The sequence below is a fragment of the Cavia porcellus genome, unplaced genomic scaffold (genome assembly GCF_034190915.1).
Source record: "Cavia porcellus strain 051 isolate PalLab524CR breed Dunkin Hartley unplaced genomic scaffold, mCavPor4.1 scaffold_6, whole genome shotgun sequence".
NCBI lineage: Eukaryota > Metazoa > Chordata > Mammalia > Rodentia > Caviidae > Cavia > Cavia porcellus.
The window spans coordinates 78,983,355-79,003,078 of NW_026947489.1; the positions used below are offsets into that span (position 1 = coordinate 78,983,355).

General features: G+C 36.0%; 1 protein-coding gene across 4 annotated transcripts in view; it reads right to left on the minus strand.

Moving 5' to 3' along the window:
- The window catches only part of Efcab5 (EF-hand calcium binding domain 5), a 170,982-nt gene that overhangs the window by 98,535 nt on the left and 52,723 nt on the right, over positions 1-19,724 (minus strand). For all 4 annotated transcript variants that reach the window (XR_010048216.1, XM_063251107.1, XM_063251105.1 and 1 more), the window contains 2 exons: positions 2,436-2,592; positions 230-278 (listed from right to left, as the gene is read on the minus strand). Coding sequence is in view for 3 of the 4 variants with exons in the window: in XM_063251107.1 (XP_063107177.1) it covers positions 230-278; positions 2,436-2,592 (206 nt within the window). In the remaining variant the exon portion in view is untranslated. The remainder of the gene's footprint in view (positions 1-229; positions 279-2,435; positions 2,593-19,724) is intronic.

Consider the following 19,724-nt stretch of genomic DNA (forward strand, 5'->3'; position numbering starts at 1 on the left):
ATAAAATAGAGCCCTGGCCTAAAAGAGAATGAGAATGAATCTTCCCAGTTTTTCTATGTTGTTTTTCTGGAAAGAGAAAAAGAGACTACTTTCATCTATAGGTACTTTAAATAACATTTTTCAATATTGAGTTTTCACCCTGAATTCAGTGCCTCCACTATCCTACCATCCCCCCCAAAAGAAAGAAAACAAATAAACAAATAAAAAAATCACCAGTAGGTATACTTACCAAGCTCAAAATCTGGTCTTTTAAAAAATTCATGAAGAACGTTTTGAATCTACAAATTTAAGGAAAGAAAGAAAAAAGAAAAAAATAAATTCTTCAACTATCCTATACTTAGTATTTTAGACTAAAAGCTACCTATAGGTTTCTATTTAAGTATTGGTGATCTTTCTTACCAAAGAACAGAAAAAGTTATAACTTACTTTTGCTTTATAGAAAATGTCAAGGGATACAAGGTATGATACACCTATATGGTATGTTTAAATTTTTAAAAAATTTATAACAATAAAAGATACACTGCCATTAATCCCCCTCAAAATACCCATCCTCGCTTCAAACACATTTATACCTTATCCCTGCTATGTTATGAAGTACTTCTAGAAGTACTTTTATGAGTGTCTTCATGAAGTGTGAACAAAAGGTTTTGGGTAAGAATGACTTGGATCCAAGAATGATCCTGTTTTGCACAATCTAGGGGACAGTTTTAGTCACCCTCCGACAATGGGCATGATAGAGCTGAAGGACATTTAGCAAACAGGAAATTCTGAGAATCCTCTATACTTCACTTTTTTGACAAAAACAAACAAACAAACAAACAAAAAAACCTCCTGAAACTTCAGAAACTTGGTCCATTTTTAAAAGCAGATTTAATTTTTTAAGAGAAGTTTTAGATTCATGGAAAAATTGAGCAGATTGTATAGTGTTCTCATATAATCCTGGCCAGCACACACACACACATACACACAGCCTTCCCCCATCATCAGCATCTTGCACTAGAATTGTACATTTGTTATAATCAAACTTACACTGACACATCATTACCCGAAGTCCATAGTTATGGTAAGGGTTACTGTTGGTTACTGTAAGCCATATGCTTGACATATGTATAATGGCAGATACCCACAATTACATTGTCATCCAGAATTGTCTCATCACCCTAAAATTTCTCTATGCTCCCCTATTCATTTCTTCTATCCTTCCTCATGTGTGGTAACTACTGATCCTTTTACCGTCTTTATATGGCAATCCTTACAGAGCTTTCGAAGATACAAACAGCTTGCTATGGCACACATGTCGTATTTTCATCTCTAGTGCTCTATACTTTTCTTGTTTCAGAATGACATGTACTATAGTTGGAATCAAACAATATGCCATAGTGCAATTTAGGAAGACACAATGATTGCATACAGATAGTTTAAGACAGTGCCTAACCCAAAAGAAATAATTCAGAAGTTTTAGATCTCATTATTATTTGTATAACCAGCTTTTGTTTAACATGCATGTTGATTTTTATTTATCTTCCAGTACATTTAGTATTTCTGTTTTGGTATTTAGATCTTTGATCCCTTTTGACTTTAGTTTGGTACATAGTGATAGACATGGGTCTAGTTTTAGTCTTCAGTGTGTAGAAAGCCAGTTTTTCCAGCACCATTTATTAAAGAAGCTATCTTTCTTCCAGGGAACATGTTCGGTCCTTTTGTCAAAGATAAGGTGGCTGAGTGTGTTTATAGTTGTGTGCATCTTCTAATCTATTCCACTGACTCTCTGGTATGGTTTTTTGTTTTTGCCAGTACTATGCTGGTTTTATCACAGTAGCTTTGTAATATAATTTCAAATTAGGGATTGTGATGCCTCCTGCCTTGCCTTTGTGGATAACAGTTCTTAATCAGTTGTATCTTTTTGCTAATGTTTTTCTTCTGGTTTGTGGCTAATCTTCCTGGTCTAGTTTTAATCATTCACACTAAACTAAAATATGCTTGGCACCATATCCAACAATTAAATATTTTCAAATCTATAAACACTAAGAGAAAACATTTAATTCTTAGACTACACTTTTCCCTGGAGCTAAGATATAGGCTCCATAAGTTTCACAGAAGTGATAGCACAAATATACAATAAACAAACAAATAAAATGTGTCTCCGGAATTAATTTGGAAATCTTTGCCAAAATCAAGGGTTTCAGCAATCTAGCTAGAAGTGTGTGTGTGTGTGTGTGTGTGTGTGTGTGTGCGTGTATGTGTGTGTGTGTGTGTGGGTACATGTGTGTATAAACTGAAGGAATTAATGCTCATGAACCAGACAGGTCAAGAATTGACCTAATTTAATTTAGTACTGAAAATTTCAAGGGAGGATTCTAGTATTCCACTCAGTATTCTAGCACTTGCCCTCTTATTACCCATTTTGCTATCCTCCATATATACCCGTTTCTTACCACTGCTGTAGGAATCAGTCCTTTGGGGTCTAGAATCCACTCATCAAACTGTTCCTGCAAAGCCTGTTTCCGCATGTCAGCCACCTTGGCTTTGACTGTGTGCAGGTACTTCCTTTGTTGTCTTTTCTGTTTAATATGCTCCTTCAATTTGGAAGCTCTAAAAGCATAAAGATAGAAAACAGTCTAAATTAAGTTCTTGGATTTGATTTATATTGTTAGAATGGCAGACTACAAGAGCTCTTATTTAAAATTTATACCTATCTTTTCCATGAAATCTTTCCTGATGTAAGCCTGCAGGGAGCCCTCTTTCTCTCTAGAACCTACTGAATTTGGCATATATCTTATGCTTTCTACATTGCTGACTTTTTATAGAAGTGGGACATATTTTACCCAACTAAATACTGTGCTTAAGTATTGGTAAGAATGTAAATTAGTGGGCTGGGGATTTAGCTCAGTGGCATAAGCGCCTGTCTTGTAAGCAGGCAGTCGTGAGTTCAATCCCTGGTACCGACAAAAACGAAAAAGACAAAAAAAAAAAAAAAAAAGAGTAAAAAAAGAATGTAAATTAGTACAGTGATTATGGAAAACTGTATGAAGGTTCCTCAAAAAATAGAAGATAGAATTAGCATATGATCCTGTAATCCCAGGACCCCAAAAGATTTGAAATCATTATGCAAAAATGGTGTCTGTACTAACATATTCATTACCTCTTTATTCATAACAGTCAAGTTATGGAATCAACCTTATTGGCTGCCAACAGATGAACAGATAAATAAAATGTGGCACATAAACACAAGAGATACTATAGAGCATTAAAAAGTTCTGATGATATAAACAGAACTGAGGAATTATGTTGAATAAAATAGGCACTGAAAGACAAACACAATATATTCACATTTATATGTGGAATATGAAATAATCAGAGAATGGTGGTTACAGAGGGTGGTCAAAGGGTAAAAAGTCTCACGAGGAATATATTTTTAAAAGATCAATTGCACAGCAAAATAATTAATATTATAATTTATATTTCAAAGTTGCTGAGCCTATATAATTTCAAATGTTCTTACCTCAATAAAATGATAACTATTTGAGATGATGCTTATGTTAATTACCTTGATGTAATTTTCTACGTTGTATGCATATAATTAATAACATCACCTCATTAATATATTCAATTATAAATTGTCACATATAATTTAAAAATAAAAAAGTAATAAGAATAGTCCAAAAACATGCCCAGCATAATCTAAAGACAAAGCTGATGCATTAAAGTTTAAGCCATGAGCCTGTTTCTTTTCTGGCTACAGAAATCATTTTGAAGGCTTCAGATCCTAAGACTAGTAGAAGTTTGGAAGATGCATTTATAACAACTGTTCTAAGTTATTCTAATGCCTTTAACCAAATTTTTAAGAAATTTGATCAGAAGTATGAGACATCATCAAAAATATGGTGAAAGAATTTAAAAAAATTTTTGTTATAGTAAAAGACATTTACATTAATTCCCATCAAAATATTCTCATTTATTTTTAATAACTTCTCCCATCCTCCTTGCCACTTTCTAAGGCACATTTGGAAGTTGGTCCTGTTTCTCGTTTTTAGTTCCTTCATCATGGCAGCCTCAATGTTCTGAATTGATTCAAAATTTTTACTTTCTATGATCATTTTGACTAGGGAAGAACTAGAAATCACATGGTGCCAGATCTGGTAGATGAAGGTGCATCACTATGTTTTTTACAAGCCTGTCTTTCTATTGGATGGCACTTGACAACAGCATTTATTATATTTTTCAAAATCACACTTCATAAAAATACTCATGAAAAAGGACTTCCAGAAGTGTCTCAGAAAGTGGTAGGAAAGATCAAATAAGTATGTGTGAAGAAAGAGGAGTATTTTGGGAGAGATTAATGGCAGTGTGTCTTTTACTATAATAATTTTTAAAATTTAAACATTCATCATGCATTTTAATCACATCTGGTATCTTGTCCTATTACTTCTTTCTAGTGAGTGTCAAATACTTTGACAGCCCCTGCTAAAGTCCTGAGCATAATAGCTACCCTTGTACCAGAGTTGAGGCTGAGGAAAAATTTTGATTTCCTAAATCATTCATCCCTATCAGAACTTATAAAAACCCAAATTGGTTTTAATAAAATCAAATCACATGGTTCAGAATAATAAAAATAATTCCCAGTTACAAGCTTTTTTCGAAACAGGTTTTCATCTTTTTTTCTATATTGTTTGTCAGTACAATTTAGGAAAACACAATGATTATATTCATCATAGGAAATCTGTACCTGATATATTTTGATTGCTCTTTTTTTCCCCAATCTTCTCCCCTTCCTTCAACCCTTCTTCCCCTCTTGATTTACAAAATATTGTTCCCATTTTATCCTTTCTTTTTTCTTTTCCCTTCCCCCATCGCTAGCTCCTCTTCCTTTTGACTAATTTTTTCTAATTTCACAATATCTGTTGTATATTTTAGCCCTTATTTACTCTTTCAAGTTCTCACACCTGGAAGACAATGCAACATTTATGTGTATCTCTGACTTATTTCACTTAATAATATGGTCTCAAGATGCCTCCATTTACCTAGAAATGTCTCAAGTTTATCCTTCTTTATGGCTAAGTACTACTATTTAGAACATGAAGGGAACTGACAAAAATCAGACCCCTTAAATTAAAAAACTCAAATCCAAAAATGTGCACCTAAGATGAATATACACTTCTCAGAGGGAGAAATACAAATGGCAAATAAATATATGAAAAAATGTTCAACATCATTGGTCACTCGAGAGATGCAAATTAAAACAATGTTGGATTCCCTCTCATTCCAGAAAGAATGGTTACCATCAAGAAACTGACCAATAACAAATGCCGGAGCGGCTGCAGGGATAAAGGAACCCTTCTCCACTGTTGGTGGCAGTGTAGTAGACTAGTACAACTACTATGGAAATCAGTGTAGAGATTCTTTAAAAAACTAGATCTAGAAGTCCCATTTGACTCAGCTATTTCCAGAATTAAAAACATCATATCACAGTGATATATGCATACCCATGTTTACAGCAGCACAGTTATTAACAGCTATATCTTCAAAACAACCCAAGTGCCCATCAACCAAGGCAGTTTTCCTCTTTAAAGGAGAAAGACTAACAGTTTGACAGATTTTGAAACCCACAGGATTTTTGGTAAGAATTTGGTAAGAGGTATCCAAATTAGATATCTCTAATAATCCAAAAGAAAGTACTAACATCTAAACCAATATTTTACGCCTATATAAGACCTTTGGAATTCTCTAGGAAAACAACCTTCAAAAATAGATTTTGAATCTTGAAAATAAAAAGCAAGGAGTTTAATAATACAAAAAGAACCAATGTGTGAGCCCAAAGCATTAATTAGTATTTTAAAAGAAGTGCTAACTTCCTCCGATGCAGCTGCTAAGCAGACAAGCTTTCCATCCCTTTTTCCTGCCTTTTGACCTGGTCTTGCATTGTTTTTCCTTCTGCTCCTTCCTCTGTCTCTATAGCTTTGACCTTGATTTTCATCTCCATTCTCATGCTATTCTCTACTTGAGTCTCATCCCTGCTTAATTCACTGTTTTTAAAAATTATTTAGTTAGTCAGTTTTACATTCACTCCTTCACTAGGTCACTCACTGGCTCATTGCACAAACATATAAGGATAAACTTGATGGATTCTGTCATTTTAATCTTAAGTGTTCCTGGGCATGGTGATGTACACTTTTAATCCTAGCACTGTGGGAGGTTGAGACAGGAGGATGGAAAGTTCCAGCCCAGCCTTGGAAACTTATCAACTTAGAGAGGCCTTGTCTCTAAATAAAAAATGATAAAAAGGGCTGAGGATGTAGCTCAGTGCAAAGGCCCTAGGTTCAACTCCCAGTACCACTACCACCACTACCAAAAAAAAAAGCTTAAAATCCAATGGTAGGTAACAGAATAGATAAGGAAACCATACAGTGTAATAAGCATTTTTCAAGATTCTCATGTGACACAAAAATGGATTTACAGAATTAGTCTTTTCTCATATTTTCACTGTGCAAAGTATTTTTTCTGCCTAACTAGATCTTCCACATGCTTTAGGTCTTGGCTCAGCTCAGACATCATTTCTTTCCACTTACTAATGGCCAGACTTAAAAACAAAATCTTGTTTTGTGCTTTAGAGTCATATATGAGCTTCCAAATATGATCCAAATGGATTTCAAATTGATTGTGTCACTTATTTCAGGAATGAATAATATTCCTATTGTGCAACTTGCATTATTTCACAAGAATGTTTAAATGAATCAACAGAATTGTATAGTGAAAGGTTTTTGCCCCAGACACTGTAGCCAGTAAAGCCTTGGAGGCGGAAACAAGGGGCTCTTATCTTCCCCGCCCCTAGGAATTCACCTGTGGTGCAAAATGAATACCAATGGGCTACCTTTGCATCACTAATGCCCCTTAGGCACCACCCCAAACCTAAGCTACATGTATGCCCCCACACCACACACTGGCAGAGAGAATGCCAGATCCCGGAGGGTCAGGAGTCTCTCTCCAGGTTCTTAAAATAAAGGTCCATTTTAATTTCTTACTTCCTATCTTTTCAGCCACGCCAAAAGCCTATCAGATGGTTTACTTCTGCGCCGAAAAATTCTATCATATAGCATCCAAAAATCTTTAACTTCAGCAATACAAGGTAGACATAACCCACAACTAGATTCTGAACATAAATCCCCACATAAGGGACTGAAAGGGAGGAAAAACTACAACTTGATAAATTACAAAAATGGTTCAGATTCTTCACATTCTTGAATGCATGTCTCAGTATGCAATGTAACTTTGCAGTTCCTCCTTGAAGAGATGGATTCTATTTCTGCATCCTGTTTTTGGTGCCATGGAATTTACAATGGACCATGAGCAAACAGGACGCTGGCAGAAAGTTGAAAAGTACTTGGCCATTGGGGTGTACCCTTTTTTATGGAAGTTGGAAGCCTTCCACCACACCTTGGAAATAAGCCTACAGTAGCCTGCAGGATGATGATCCAGTTACCTCCCTTGCTCCTGCAAATAGTCAACCAATCACTAGAAAAGCAGTTAAGATCATCAACTGTTATCTTACTGCAATGCCTGAGGGAGTCTAATTTATACCATGTGAAGCAGAAATGAGTCATGAGCTCAGCCCAGAGTTACTAATCTACAAAATCATGAGCAAACCAATAGTATTATTTTAAGCTACTAAATTTGGGGATATTTCATTATGTGGAAAAAAGCTCACCAATAAACATTTCCCCATATGAACAAGTACACTAAGATATTTTTATAAGTATACTGTAAATTTATCTGATGAAAAAATAGAGGCAAAAGGTCTGCCCACCTACTTGTAACAATCCAGGTTCTGTCTATCTATTCAGTTGTGCAAGAAAAATCTTCCACTTAAACAGTATTTCCCCAGATTTTATCAAAATTGAATGTTATATTTCATCAAAACTAGTTCTATCCAACCCAGGTGTGGTGGCACATTCCTGTAACCCAGGACTTGGGAGGCTGTGGCAAAAGGATTGCCATCAGTCTCAAACTGGGCTACATAATGGGTTCAAGGCCAGTCTATCCTGCATGGTAAGACCCCGAGTTTTTTAAAAAAGCTAGTTCTGTTCAGCTAGTTGGATAACTTACCATGAACTTTGAACCCAGCACACCAAACCATTACTGTGGGATTTGTGTTCCCAGTTATGTGTAGAACTACGTATGTGTGAGCTCAATCTTCCCGATGCAGTGCAATAGCTTTCACTTGCATGACAATTAAAATTTTTTCCTAAAAATTAAAAATCTTGAATTTTCCTCTTCCCTAAATTATTCAGTGAGTGCTTCTCCGGTGTATATTCCTTTGCCTACCTAGAAAGTTAATGAACTTAGTACTTATTTGTTTAAACTCTGATGGTTTTAGGTTCAGAAAGCTAAAATGAACTTCTTACTATTCCCAGAGCAACTCTGTATTATTTCTGCGATGATTATTTTCATAAAAATCCATGTGGATCTGCTTAATTATCATACATACTTATTTTCTTTTGGTTTATTCAATATATCTTACTATACAATGAGTCTCCTAACATAACATATAATGATTTATAAATAATCTAAGTAAGAAAAAGAAATCAATATTAATTAGTCCTACTTTAAATTTTGTAACATGATGAAGAACAGTTACTATAACATCCTGATTAAATACTGATGACTAAGTTCAGAGATTTCAAAATTAAACATTTAATTACTTTAACTTAAGGCACATGTGAAATGACACATAAAACCTTCCTAGGATATATTTCATAATAGTCTTATTATCTAAGCCACCCAAAAAAACTAAAAAAAGTTTTATGAAACTTCCAACCAGAAGTAAAAACCAGATTGGAAAGATTAACTAGCTTGTTTAACATACATTTAGTGAGCATCACACACAAGATATGGCGTTCAATGCTGAGGGTTATAAAGTATATATAAAGTCAGAGTTTCTGCTTACATTGTAGCAAGGAAAACAGCCAGTACAATTACAACTCATGTAATGAAGGATAAACACAGGATGCTACGAGGGCACATAAGGAAAGGTACCACCAAGTTTCACAGTGAAATGCTGTTTGAATTAAACTCTGCAGGACTGATAGAATAAGGTAAAGAGAAGAGTGATTTAGTCAAAAGGAATGTCATATATTAAGACCCTGAGTTGGGAAGAAGTATAGGATATTTAAAGGAATGAAATAAGCTGGGTATGGTGGCACATGTCTATAATTTCAGTACTAATGTAGGCTGAGGTAGGAAGATCACGTTTCTGAGCCTATCCTGGGCAATTTGGTGAGATACTTTCCCAAAATAAGAAATAAAAAAGGCTGGGAGTAGCTCAGTGGTAAACAATTCCTGGGTTTGATCCACAGTAGTTACTATATGCCTGGAGTGTAAACTGTAAGAAGAAAATAGCTAGGTTCCCAGGTTAGATCAGGTAGCTCTTTCAAGCCCAACTAAGGGCTTTGATTTTTATACTAGAAGGAAAAGGATTCCAACTGTAATTTTTCTTTTTTTGTTTTATCAGTACCGAGGATCCAACTCACAGCCGCACACTTGCAAGGCAGGCGCTTATGCCGCTGAGCTAAATCCCCAGCCCACCAACTGTAATTTTTCACATTGAGGAACAACATGATAGGATTATCTTTTGAAAAATCACTACAATTACAGGTAAAAAAAATAAGCTGTGTATGTAAAAGAATAAGAGTGCATGTAAACGTATCAATTAGAAGACTGTTACATGAGTGTAGGTGAGGAATAGTGCCTTAGACTACAATGAAAGCAATGGCAAAAGGTCAAAAATGAAGCTATGTTTGAGAAAAAGTGCAAAGTCACCAAGACCCAATAATTATCTAGGCATAAGCAGTGGTGAAGAGAAAGGAGTCAAAGTGAATTCCTCACATTTGTCTTAAGAATCTGGATAGGGCCCCACACACACATACCCGCTGTCCCGCCTTCTACTGCAGGACCCAGGACCTCTAGTGGAACACAAGGAGCTCCAGCAGCATGCAGGGCCAGGCCGAGCCAGCCTCTTCTGCATCCCTGTTCATCCTGCCACTGCTTTCTGGGACAGCATTGAGATTTAAAATAGCATTGAGATTTCACCTCACTCTGGAAAAAATGGCTGCCATCAAGAAATCAACTGATAACAAATGTTGGCAAGGCTATGGGAAAAAGGAACACTTCTCCACCATTGGGAGTATAAACTGGTGCAGCCACTATGGAAATCAATATGGAGATTCCTCAACAAACTGGGATTAGTGGCTGCACCAGTCTATACTCCCAACAGTGGAGAAGTGTCCCTTTTCCCACATCCTCACCAACATTTGTTACCAGTTAATTTCTTGGTGGCAGCCATTTTTTCTGGAGTGACAAAATCTCAGTGCTGTTTTAATTTTCATTTCTCAAATGACCAGTGATAGTGAACATTTCTTCACGTATATATTTGCCATTTGTATGTCTTCATCTGAGAAATGTGTGTTCATCTCAGATGCCCATTTTTGGAGAGTGTCTTTGAAATTGGGGAACTTGATGTTTTTCAATTATTTATATGTTCTGGATATAAGTCCTTTGTCTGAGGGATTGTCAGCTAAAATTCTTTCCTATTCTGTTTTTCTTTTCACTCTATTGGTGATTTCTTTTGAACTGCAAACTTTTCTAAAAGATGAGATCTGAGTTGTTGATTCTTAGAAGTGTTTCCTGTGCAGTTTGTAATTTGTTCATGAATTATCTGCCTACTCCTATGTCTCCAAGATTTCTATCTACCTTGTCTTCCAGTAGATTTAATGTTTCTATTTTAACATTTGATCTTTGATCCATTTTTACTTTAGTTTAGTGCATGCAGATAGGCTTGGGTCTAGTTTCAGTCTCCAGCATGTGGAAAGCCAATTTTTCCAACACCAGTTATTAGAGAGGCTATCTTTTTTCCAGTGAACATGTTTAGCCTCTTTGTCAAATATAAGGTGGCTGAGTGTCTTTGTAGTTATGTTTGCATCTTTTAATCTGTTCCATTAATCCTCAGGTCTATTTTTTTTGGCCAGTACTATGCTTATTTTGTGACTTTGAAGTATAGTTTCAAGCCAGGAATTGAGATTCCTCCTGCTTTGCCTTTGTTGCCCAGAATTGCCTTTGCTAATTCTAGATTTCTTCAGTTTTCAAATGAATTTTAGGAGTGTTTTCTCCAGATCTGTAAGATATGTTAATGGAATTTTGATTGGGATTGCATTAAATTGTATAACAGTTTTGGGAATATGGCCATTTTCACAATGTTGGCTCTTTCTAACCAAGATCAAGGAATATCCTCCCATTTTCTAATATCCTCTTCAATCTCCTTTTTTAGAGTAGTAAATTTTCAGTGTATAAGTTTTTTACATTCTTGGTTAGGCTGATTCCTAAGTATTTCATTTTTTAGATGCTATTATGAACGGTGATATTTCTATAATTTTTCTCTCAGTGAGTTTTTTGTTTGTGTACAGGAATGCTATTAATTTTTGAGTGTTGACTTTGTACCCAGCTATGCTGCTGACTTGTTTATTACCCCCAATAGTCTTTTGGGTTTTATATTTAAAGTATGTCATCTGCAAATAATGATAATTTAACTTTTTCCTTTCTTATCTTTATTCCTTTTATTTCTCTCTCTTGTCTGATTGCTCTGGCTAATATTTCCAGAACTATATTGAATAGGAATGGTTATAGTGGACATCCTTGTCTTGTTCCTGATTTTAGAGTGAAGGCTTTCAGTTTTTTTCCATTTAGTATAATGTTAGCTGATGGTTTGTCATAGATCACCTTTATGAGTTTGAGGTAGATATCATCTATTCCAAGTTTCTGTGGGGTTTTTATTATGAACAAGTGTTGGACTTTATCAAAAACTTTTTCTGTGTCTATTGAGGTGATCATGAGATTTTTGTTTTTGGCTCTGTTAATGTGATGTAATACATTTATTGATTTGCATATGTTAAACTATCCCTGCATTCCTGGAATAAATCCCACTTGGTCATAATGTATAATCTTCTTGATGATTTGCTGCATTCCATTTGCCAGTATTTTATTGAGAATCTTTGCATCAATGTTCATTAGTAAGACTGGCCTATAGTTCTCCTCTTTGGTTGGGTCTTTCTCTGGTTTTGGTGTCAGAGTGATACTTGTTTCCAGGAATGAGTTAGGGAGGATTGCTTCTCTTTTGTTTCCATTGAAGAGTTTAAGAAATATTGGCATCAAATCTTCTTGAAATTTCTTGTAGAATTCAGCCATGAATCCATCAGGGCCTGGGCTTTTCTTTGTTGGTAAGTTTTAAATCACATATTCAATTTCAGTAGCTGACACTAAAAACAAAATTGTTATTGACTTTGGTAGTTTATATGTTTCTAGAAATTTGTCCACTTCCTCAGTGTTTTCCATCCTATGTGAGTATAGATTTTCTTTTCTTTTTTTTGTCTTTTTCTTTTTATCAGTACCAGGAATCGAACTCACGACTGCCTGCTTCCAAGGCAGGCACTTATGCCGCTGAGCTAAATCCCCAGCCCCTGTGAGTAGAGATTTTCAAAGTAGGTATTCATGATCTTTTGAATTTCCATGGGATCTGTAGTAATTTCTCCCTTTTTGGTCTTTATTGTGTGATTGAGTTTTTTCTTTTTTTTTTTTCTTGATAAGGTTGGCTTGCAGTTTATCAATTTTGTTTATTCTCTCAAAAAACCAGCTGTTTGATTTGTTCTTTGTATTTTTTTTTAGTTCCAATTGCATAATTTCTGTCCTGATCTTTACAATTTCCTCTCTTCTATGAGCTTTGGGTTTGACTTACTCTTCCTCTTCTAGATGCTTGAGATGTAGCATTAGGTTGTTTATATGTGCTCATCTGTTTTCTTGATGTGACAATTTATTGCTATATATTTCCCTCTTAGGACCACTTTCATTGCATCCCACAGGTTATGGTACATTGTTTTCACATTTTCTTTGAATTGTAGGTATTGCTTTATTTCTTCTTTAATTTCACCTGTAACCCACTAGTTGTTCAGAAGATTGTAATTTAATTTCCATGTATTTATGCAGGTTTTGCTATTAATTTCCAATTTCAGTGTGCTATGGTCAGATATTATGCATGGGATAATTTCAGTCCCTTTGAATTTACTTAAGAATGTTTCATGAGTTAATATATGGTTTATTTTGGAGTCTCTCTTGTGCAGTTGAGAAGAATGTATATTCTGATACGTTTGGATGAAGCACTCTATAAACATCTACTAAGTCCATTTGCTCACAGGTATGATTAAATTATATTACTTCTTTGCTGACTTTTTGTCTAGTTGACCTATCTCTTTGTGACAATGGGGTGTTAAGATTCCCTATTACAAATGTGTTCTTGTGTATTTTGTTTTTCATGCCCATTAGTATTTGTCTTAAATAGTTGGGTGCTCCTGTATTTGGTGCATGTATGTTTATAATTATTAGTTCTTCTTTTTGAAGTTTTCCACTAACAAGTATGCAGTGACCTTCTTTTACTCATTTTAGGTTTGAAGTTTACATTATCTGCAAACAGAATAGTTACCTCCAACTTTTTTCTGGGTTCCTGTTGCATGGAATCTGTTTTCCATCCTTTGACTTTTACTCTATAAGTTTCCTTTTGAGTCAGATACGTTTCTTGTATTCAGCGTATTGTGGGGTCCTGTTTCTTGATCTATTCTATCAATTTCTTTTGATAGGTAAATTGAAGCCATTTACATTTATGGATATAATTGATATATACTGGCACAATTTTGTCATGTTATGTTCCTGTTATTTATTTTCTGCTTTTCCCCCTTTTTAATTGCTTGTCCTGCCTGGTGGTTTCTTTTTGTTATTGTTCTGGAGATTATGGTCATTTTTATCTCTATCTAGTATGTCTTTCAATACTCTTACTAGGGTTGGTTTGGTGGACATGAGTTCTTTCAGTTGTTCTTTGTGATGGAAATATCTGGTTTCTCCATTAAATTTGTTTTTTTAAATTTTTAAAAAATTTTCTTTAAAGAAAGACAAAACAAAACAGAAAATAGGTAGAAATAATACATACATTCAGAGAAAAAATAAACAGTAAGAAATCAGTAGTCGATGTTTACATATTGTCATTTTGCAAACAGTTGTTCAAGATACAAAAATGGAACATGTGAAATGGGAATTCAAACAGCAAAACTGCAAACAGTTCTGTTAACTGTCCAACAAAAACTTAGTAACATGGTTGTCAATCCTATACACTTAAACATGCATACAGTTATCCATATCTTCATTTATGTTTAGATTAAACAAACTAAAGCAGGTTAAAATCATTCTGAACAAAGGATAATAGTATTGCTGGATTTCACATCATGACACTCCGTGATCAGCACTAGGTACTGTAGTGTATTTTTTTAAATTTAATTTAAAGAAAGACTAAACAAAACAGAAAACGGGTAGAAATAATACATAATTTCAAATAAAAAAATAAACAGTAAGAAATCACTAATTGATGATTATAGATTGTCTTCTTACAAATAGTTATTCAAGATATTAAAGTGGAGATATAAAGTGAGAATTCAAACAGTGAGATTGCAACCAGTTCTGTTCAACTATCCAACGAAAACTTGGAAATACGATTATCAATCCTATACACTTAAACATACATGCAGTTATCCATATCTTCAATTATGTTGAGACTGAATAAACCCCCAAGCAGGCTAATATCACTCTGAACAAAGAATACTACTATTGCTGGGTTTCACATTATCAGCACTGGGTATTTTAGTGTCTCTTTTTCTTCAAAATATTTGTTCATTTCATCATGTGTCATAAGATCAGTTCTCATAAACTGTTTATAGATTCTACACATGCATGAATCTTAACATTTATTTCTATTTTTTCTATATTAGAGAGAGAAAAAAAAGCAAGGCAAAACAAAACATATTCCTATAAACACATGAAATGAAATAAACATATAAGACCATTGTACAAAGAGTTCTACCATGGTTCCTGTGTTGTCTCTTATCTCCAATAGAATTGGCTATATCATCAGACATAGTATAATTGAATATATCAGTACATAATAGTATTAATAAAACCACAACTTTGTATATAGTATAGAACTTCAAAAACCAGCAGTTATCAAACCAGAATGTGTACTGTAGTCTTGTCATCTGCAGTGTAGTTGTCTATACTCTCAGACTTGATACTATCAATCATATCAGTTTTGAATAAAATCTCTGCCTCATTTCTGTTATGCTCTTTTTTTACCATCAGTTGTCTGCTTATCTTCTTTATTCTGTTTTCTGCTCCATTCATTGAGGTCTCTCTGCCACTGTTCCTGGAATCCTAGTACTTTTCTCTCTCTCTAAAATGCTGTGGAGTATTCTCTGTAGAGTTGGATTGGTGGTTGCCAATTTCCCAAGTTCCTCTTTGTCTTGGAAGCATCTTGTTTCTTCATTAATTTCTAGAGACAGTTTATCAGGGTATATCAATCTGGGATGGAGGTTATTTTCTTTCAGGGCTTGGAATATTTCACTCCAGGCTCTTCTTGACTTGATGGTTTGTGTCAAGAAGTCTGCCGTTATTCTGATGGGCCTTCCTTTGTAGGTTATTTGTTTCTTGTCTCTAACAGCTTTTAATATTCTGTTCTTATATTGAATTTCTGGGATCTTGATTATTATATGCCTGAGTATAGCTCTGTTTTGGTTGTAGGTGGCTGGAGTTCTGTATGCCTCATATATCAGAATATCATTTCCTTTTCCTATGTTTGGGAAGTTTTCCTTAGTTATTTCTGTGAATAACCTTTGTAGTTCCCTTGTTTGTATCCAAGCTTCTTCACTCACAGTCTTTATTTTCTTTTTTTTTTTTATCGGTACCGGGGATCGAACTCATGACTGCCTGCTTGCAAGTACAGTCTTTATTTTCAATTTATAGATCCTTTTGTCATCTTCTAGCCTTTGTATTGCTACTGCTTGTTTCCTTGTTATTTTAAAAAAGTTTTCCCTTTCATAGTCCCACATTGCAAAATTGTCCTCCAGTTTGGATAATCTATCCTTAGTTTCTGTCAAGCTGATTTGCCATCTTTCCATAGATTTTTTAATTTCCTGGTGATCTCTTTGAATCTGCTTTATGTATTCTGTATTTTTTTATATTCTTCACCAAATGGTTCTCTCCTTTGTGTGAGTTCCTCCCTTCTTCTGTTTGTGTCTGCTTGAGAGGTGCTTAGTATCTCTTTTATATCTTGCTTTATTTGGCTAAATATTTCACTTTTGAACTCACCTATGAGGTCTCAAATATATCTCTTTATGTCCACTGGTGCTCTGTCTGATATTGCATGTTTGCTGTTCTCATTCTCCTTTGTATTTACCTGTCCTGAGTCAATGTTCTCAGGGTTGGGGCCTGGGGACTTTTTGTTGTTGCTTCCTCTTCCCATAATTTTTGCTTCTTCCAGGAGGCCCCAGTTTCTTTCTTTTTTGGTTACAATTCTTCTGAAGTGTGCTGGCTAGATGACCCTTCACACTGCCATGTGCTAGTGAGTTGCAGACAGGGACAGCGTATGCTGGCCCCTGCCCTCCGGATCAGTCAAGCTACTGTGGCCTGCACTACTGTATTACTTTGTGCTGCCTCCCTCTGGACCAGCCAAACCTCTGAGGCCCCACTGGGCCAGTGTGGTTAGTGTACGCCACCGCTATAGGGACTAGAACTAGGATAACCTATTGGGTCTCAGCCGGGTCACGTGACCCAGGCCTAGCTCACTCCACCAATCCCTTTTGGGAAGGGAACAACTGACTGAAGTCACTCCTGCCCCTTGTACTTGCCGTCCTGCCCAGTCCCAGAATGTCATCTGACAGAGCCCCCCTATTTATGGAATGGCTCCACTCTTGTCACTCACCACAGGTTGATGTAGGCACCCTGCCAACTCAGCTCTCTGTTCGGCTCGTTGACCTCTGAACTGAATGCAACTGCACCTCCAGTGAGTCAAAGTGGCAGGCCTCGGACAGCCTGGCAAGTCATGGCAGGACCTTGGCAAGTCGCGAGGGGACCCGGGCAAGTAGCGGCGGGACTCTGGCAAGTCACAGTGGGACCTTGGCAAGTCGCGGCAGGACCTTGGCCAGTCGTGGCAGGACCTCGGATGGTCAGCAAGTAACCTTAATTTCTTCTGGGGATGAGAGAATGCATCTCCCTCTATTCTAGGTTGACTATCTCAGGGAGCTTCTGTAATCAGTTGTTATCTATCCGCCATCTTTGCTCCTCCTCCTCTCTCCATTAAATTTGAAAAAAAATTTTTTTGGGTATATCAGTCTGGGTTCAGGTTGAAAGCTTGAAATATTTCAGAGCTTGAAATATTTCACTCCAAGCTTGTCTTAACTTGAGGGTTTGCACTGAAAAGTCTGCTGTGATTCTGATGGGCTTTCCTTGATAGGTGAGTTGTGTCTTTTTTCTAACAGCTTTTAGTATTCTGTTTTTATGTTGTATCCCTGGGATCCTAATTATTATATGTCCAGGTATAGATTTATGTTGATTGTGACGGTTTGGCATCCTATATACCTCTCTTATCTGCATATCAGATTTTTTCCCCATGTTTGGGAAATTTTCTGCTATTACTTCTGTGAATAGTTTACCTATGTCATTTGTGTTGACTCCTGCATCTTCATTGATGCTTATTAGTTTGTATTGTTTCTCTTGGCATCATCTTGACCATCTTGGAATTGCAGCATTTGTCATTTCCTGGTGCTTTGTTGTTTTTAAAAGTTCTACCCTTTCATGATCACTATCTGTAATTCTGTCTTCAAGGTCCAAAATTCTATCCTCAGCTTCATTTAAAGTTTTTGCCAGCTTTCAATATAATTTTTTGTTTCTTGGCTGTTTCTTTGAATTTGTTTCTGCTTGTTTTCTATATTGTTCATTCAAGGCTTCAATCAGTTTCTCATGTTCCTGTTTTTTGTTTGTTTGTTTGTTTATCTATTTCTTTTCTGGCTATGCTGAGCAACTCCTTGACTAAGGTTGTTATTTCTGTCTTTACGTGGTAAACTATTTCTAATTGGATTTCCTCTATAGCCTCATGGATTTGTTTATTTCATTTGCTATCCTTTTAGAGACTTCTGGTGTATGACTTTAAAAGTCCTCTATTTCAATGTCTCCTTTACTTGCTCCTGATGGACTAGATGTTTGAGACCTCATTTTGCTTTTTTCATTTTGTTATTTTCACCTTTTGGGCTAATATTTGGTCTTTCTATCCCAATAATCTCAACTATTGGAAGTGTGTATCTTAGGGTTTGTGGTTGATGTTTGTCTGATTGTTGAGTACCACCCAAAGTAGTGGTCAGTCACCTGCATTTCTCATGCAAGGGCTGTTGGGTGAATCCTATATTCTTTCTGGGCTGACTAGCCTAGGAGTATTGATGTAGGTCAACCCTTAGTTCCTGCTGTTACTATGTGTTTAGGTTATTCCAGGTCACCAGATCTCCCTGTCTATAGTGTTTGTGTCAGCTGAGGCCCTACTGTGTCACTGAGTGTTTTGTAAGCCCTTTTAATTTACTCCAAGTTGGGGGAGGCCTTATTGGAACTCTCCTCAACCTGCCTGATGTTTTCTGTGTGGAGGAAGGAATCACCCACACTCTTGCCAAGCTCACCAAGGTCTTACAGTTAGAGGGAGCTTCACTACTGCTCCTATTTACCTACTGAAGTCCTCTATTTTAGGGAAAACTCACCACACTGATTAGAGTCTGCTGAGGTATTCTGTTTGGGTGAGGCGTTACTGAGTCTCCCAGGAACCCAGCACAGTTAATCCACTGCAGTCCAAGGTTCTGGAAAAAGGGTGAGAGCCAAAGATCAACAGCAGTACTAGGTCCAGGAGGTGGAGGGTCCCCGAGGGTAGCAGACTGGCAGCTGGCCATGTGATGAAGGCAGGCCGTGGTGGTGGTGGGGGCTCAATGTATGGATCTTTTACTTCCTTTGTTAGATTCATTCCTAAGTACTTCATTTTTTGGATACTATAGTGAAGGGTGTGGGTTCCCTTATTTCTTTCTCAGTGAGTTTGTTGTTTGTGTACAGGAATGCTGTTGATTTTTTAGTGTTGAGTTTGTGTCCAGCTACATTACTGAATTTGGTTATTAGATCTCAAAGTCTTTCAATGGAGTTTTGGGGGTCTTCTATGAAGAGTATCATGTCATCTGCAAATAATGATAACTTCTTCCTGTTTCATCATTATTCTTTTTATTTCTTTGTCATCTAATTTCTCTGGTTAATGTTTCCAGAACTATGCTGAATAGGAGTGACAATAGTGGCCATCCTTGTCTTGTTCCTGATTTTAAGTAGAAAGCTTTCAGTTTTTGTCCACTTAGTAAGACGTTGACTATTGATTATGGTATATGGCTTTTATCAAATTGAGGCAAAGACCATCTATTCCAATTTTCTCTAGGGTTTTTTTTTATCATGAATTGGCCTTTATAAAAAATTTTGTCTCCATCTATTGAGATGATCATGTGATTCTTGTGTTTGGCTCTATTGATATGACTCTATTGATATTGATAATACACATAATGGTTTGCATATGTTGAACTATCCTGCATTCCTGGAATGAATCCCAATTGATCACGTTTCTTGATGATTTTTTTGTATTCTATTTGCCAATATTGTATTGAAGATTTTTGCATCCGTGTTCATTAGGGAGATTGGCCTGTAGTTCTCTTTTTTGGTTGGGTCTTTCTCTGGTTTTGGTATTAGGATACTAGTTACTTCTAGGAATGAGTTAGGGAGAATTGCTTCCCTTTCAATTT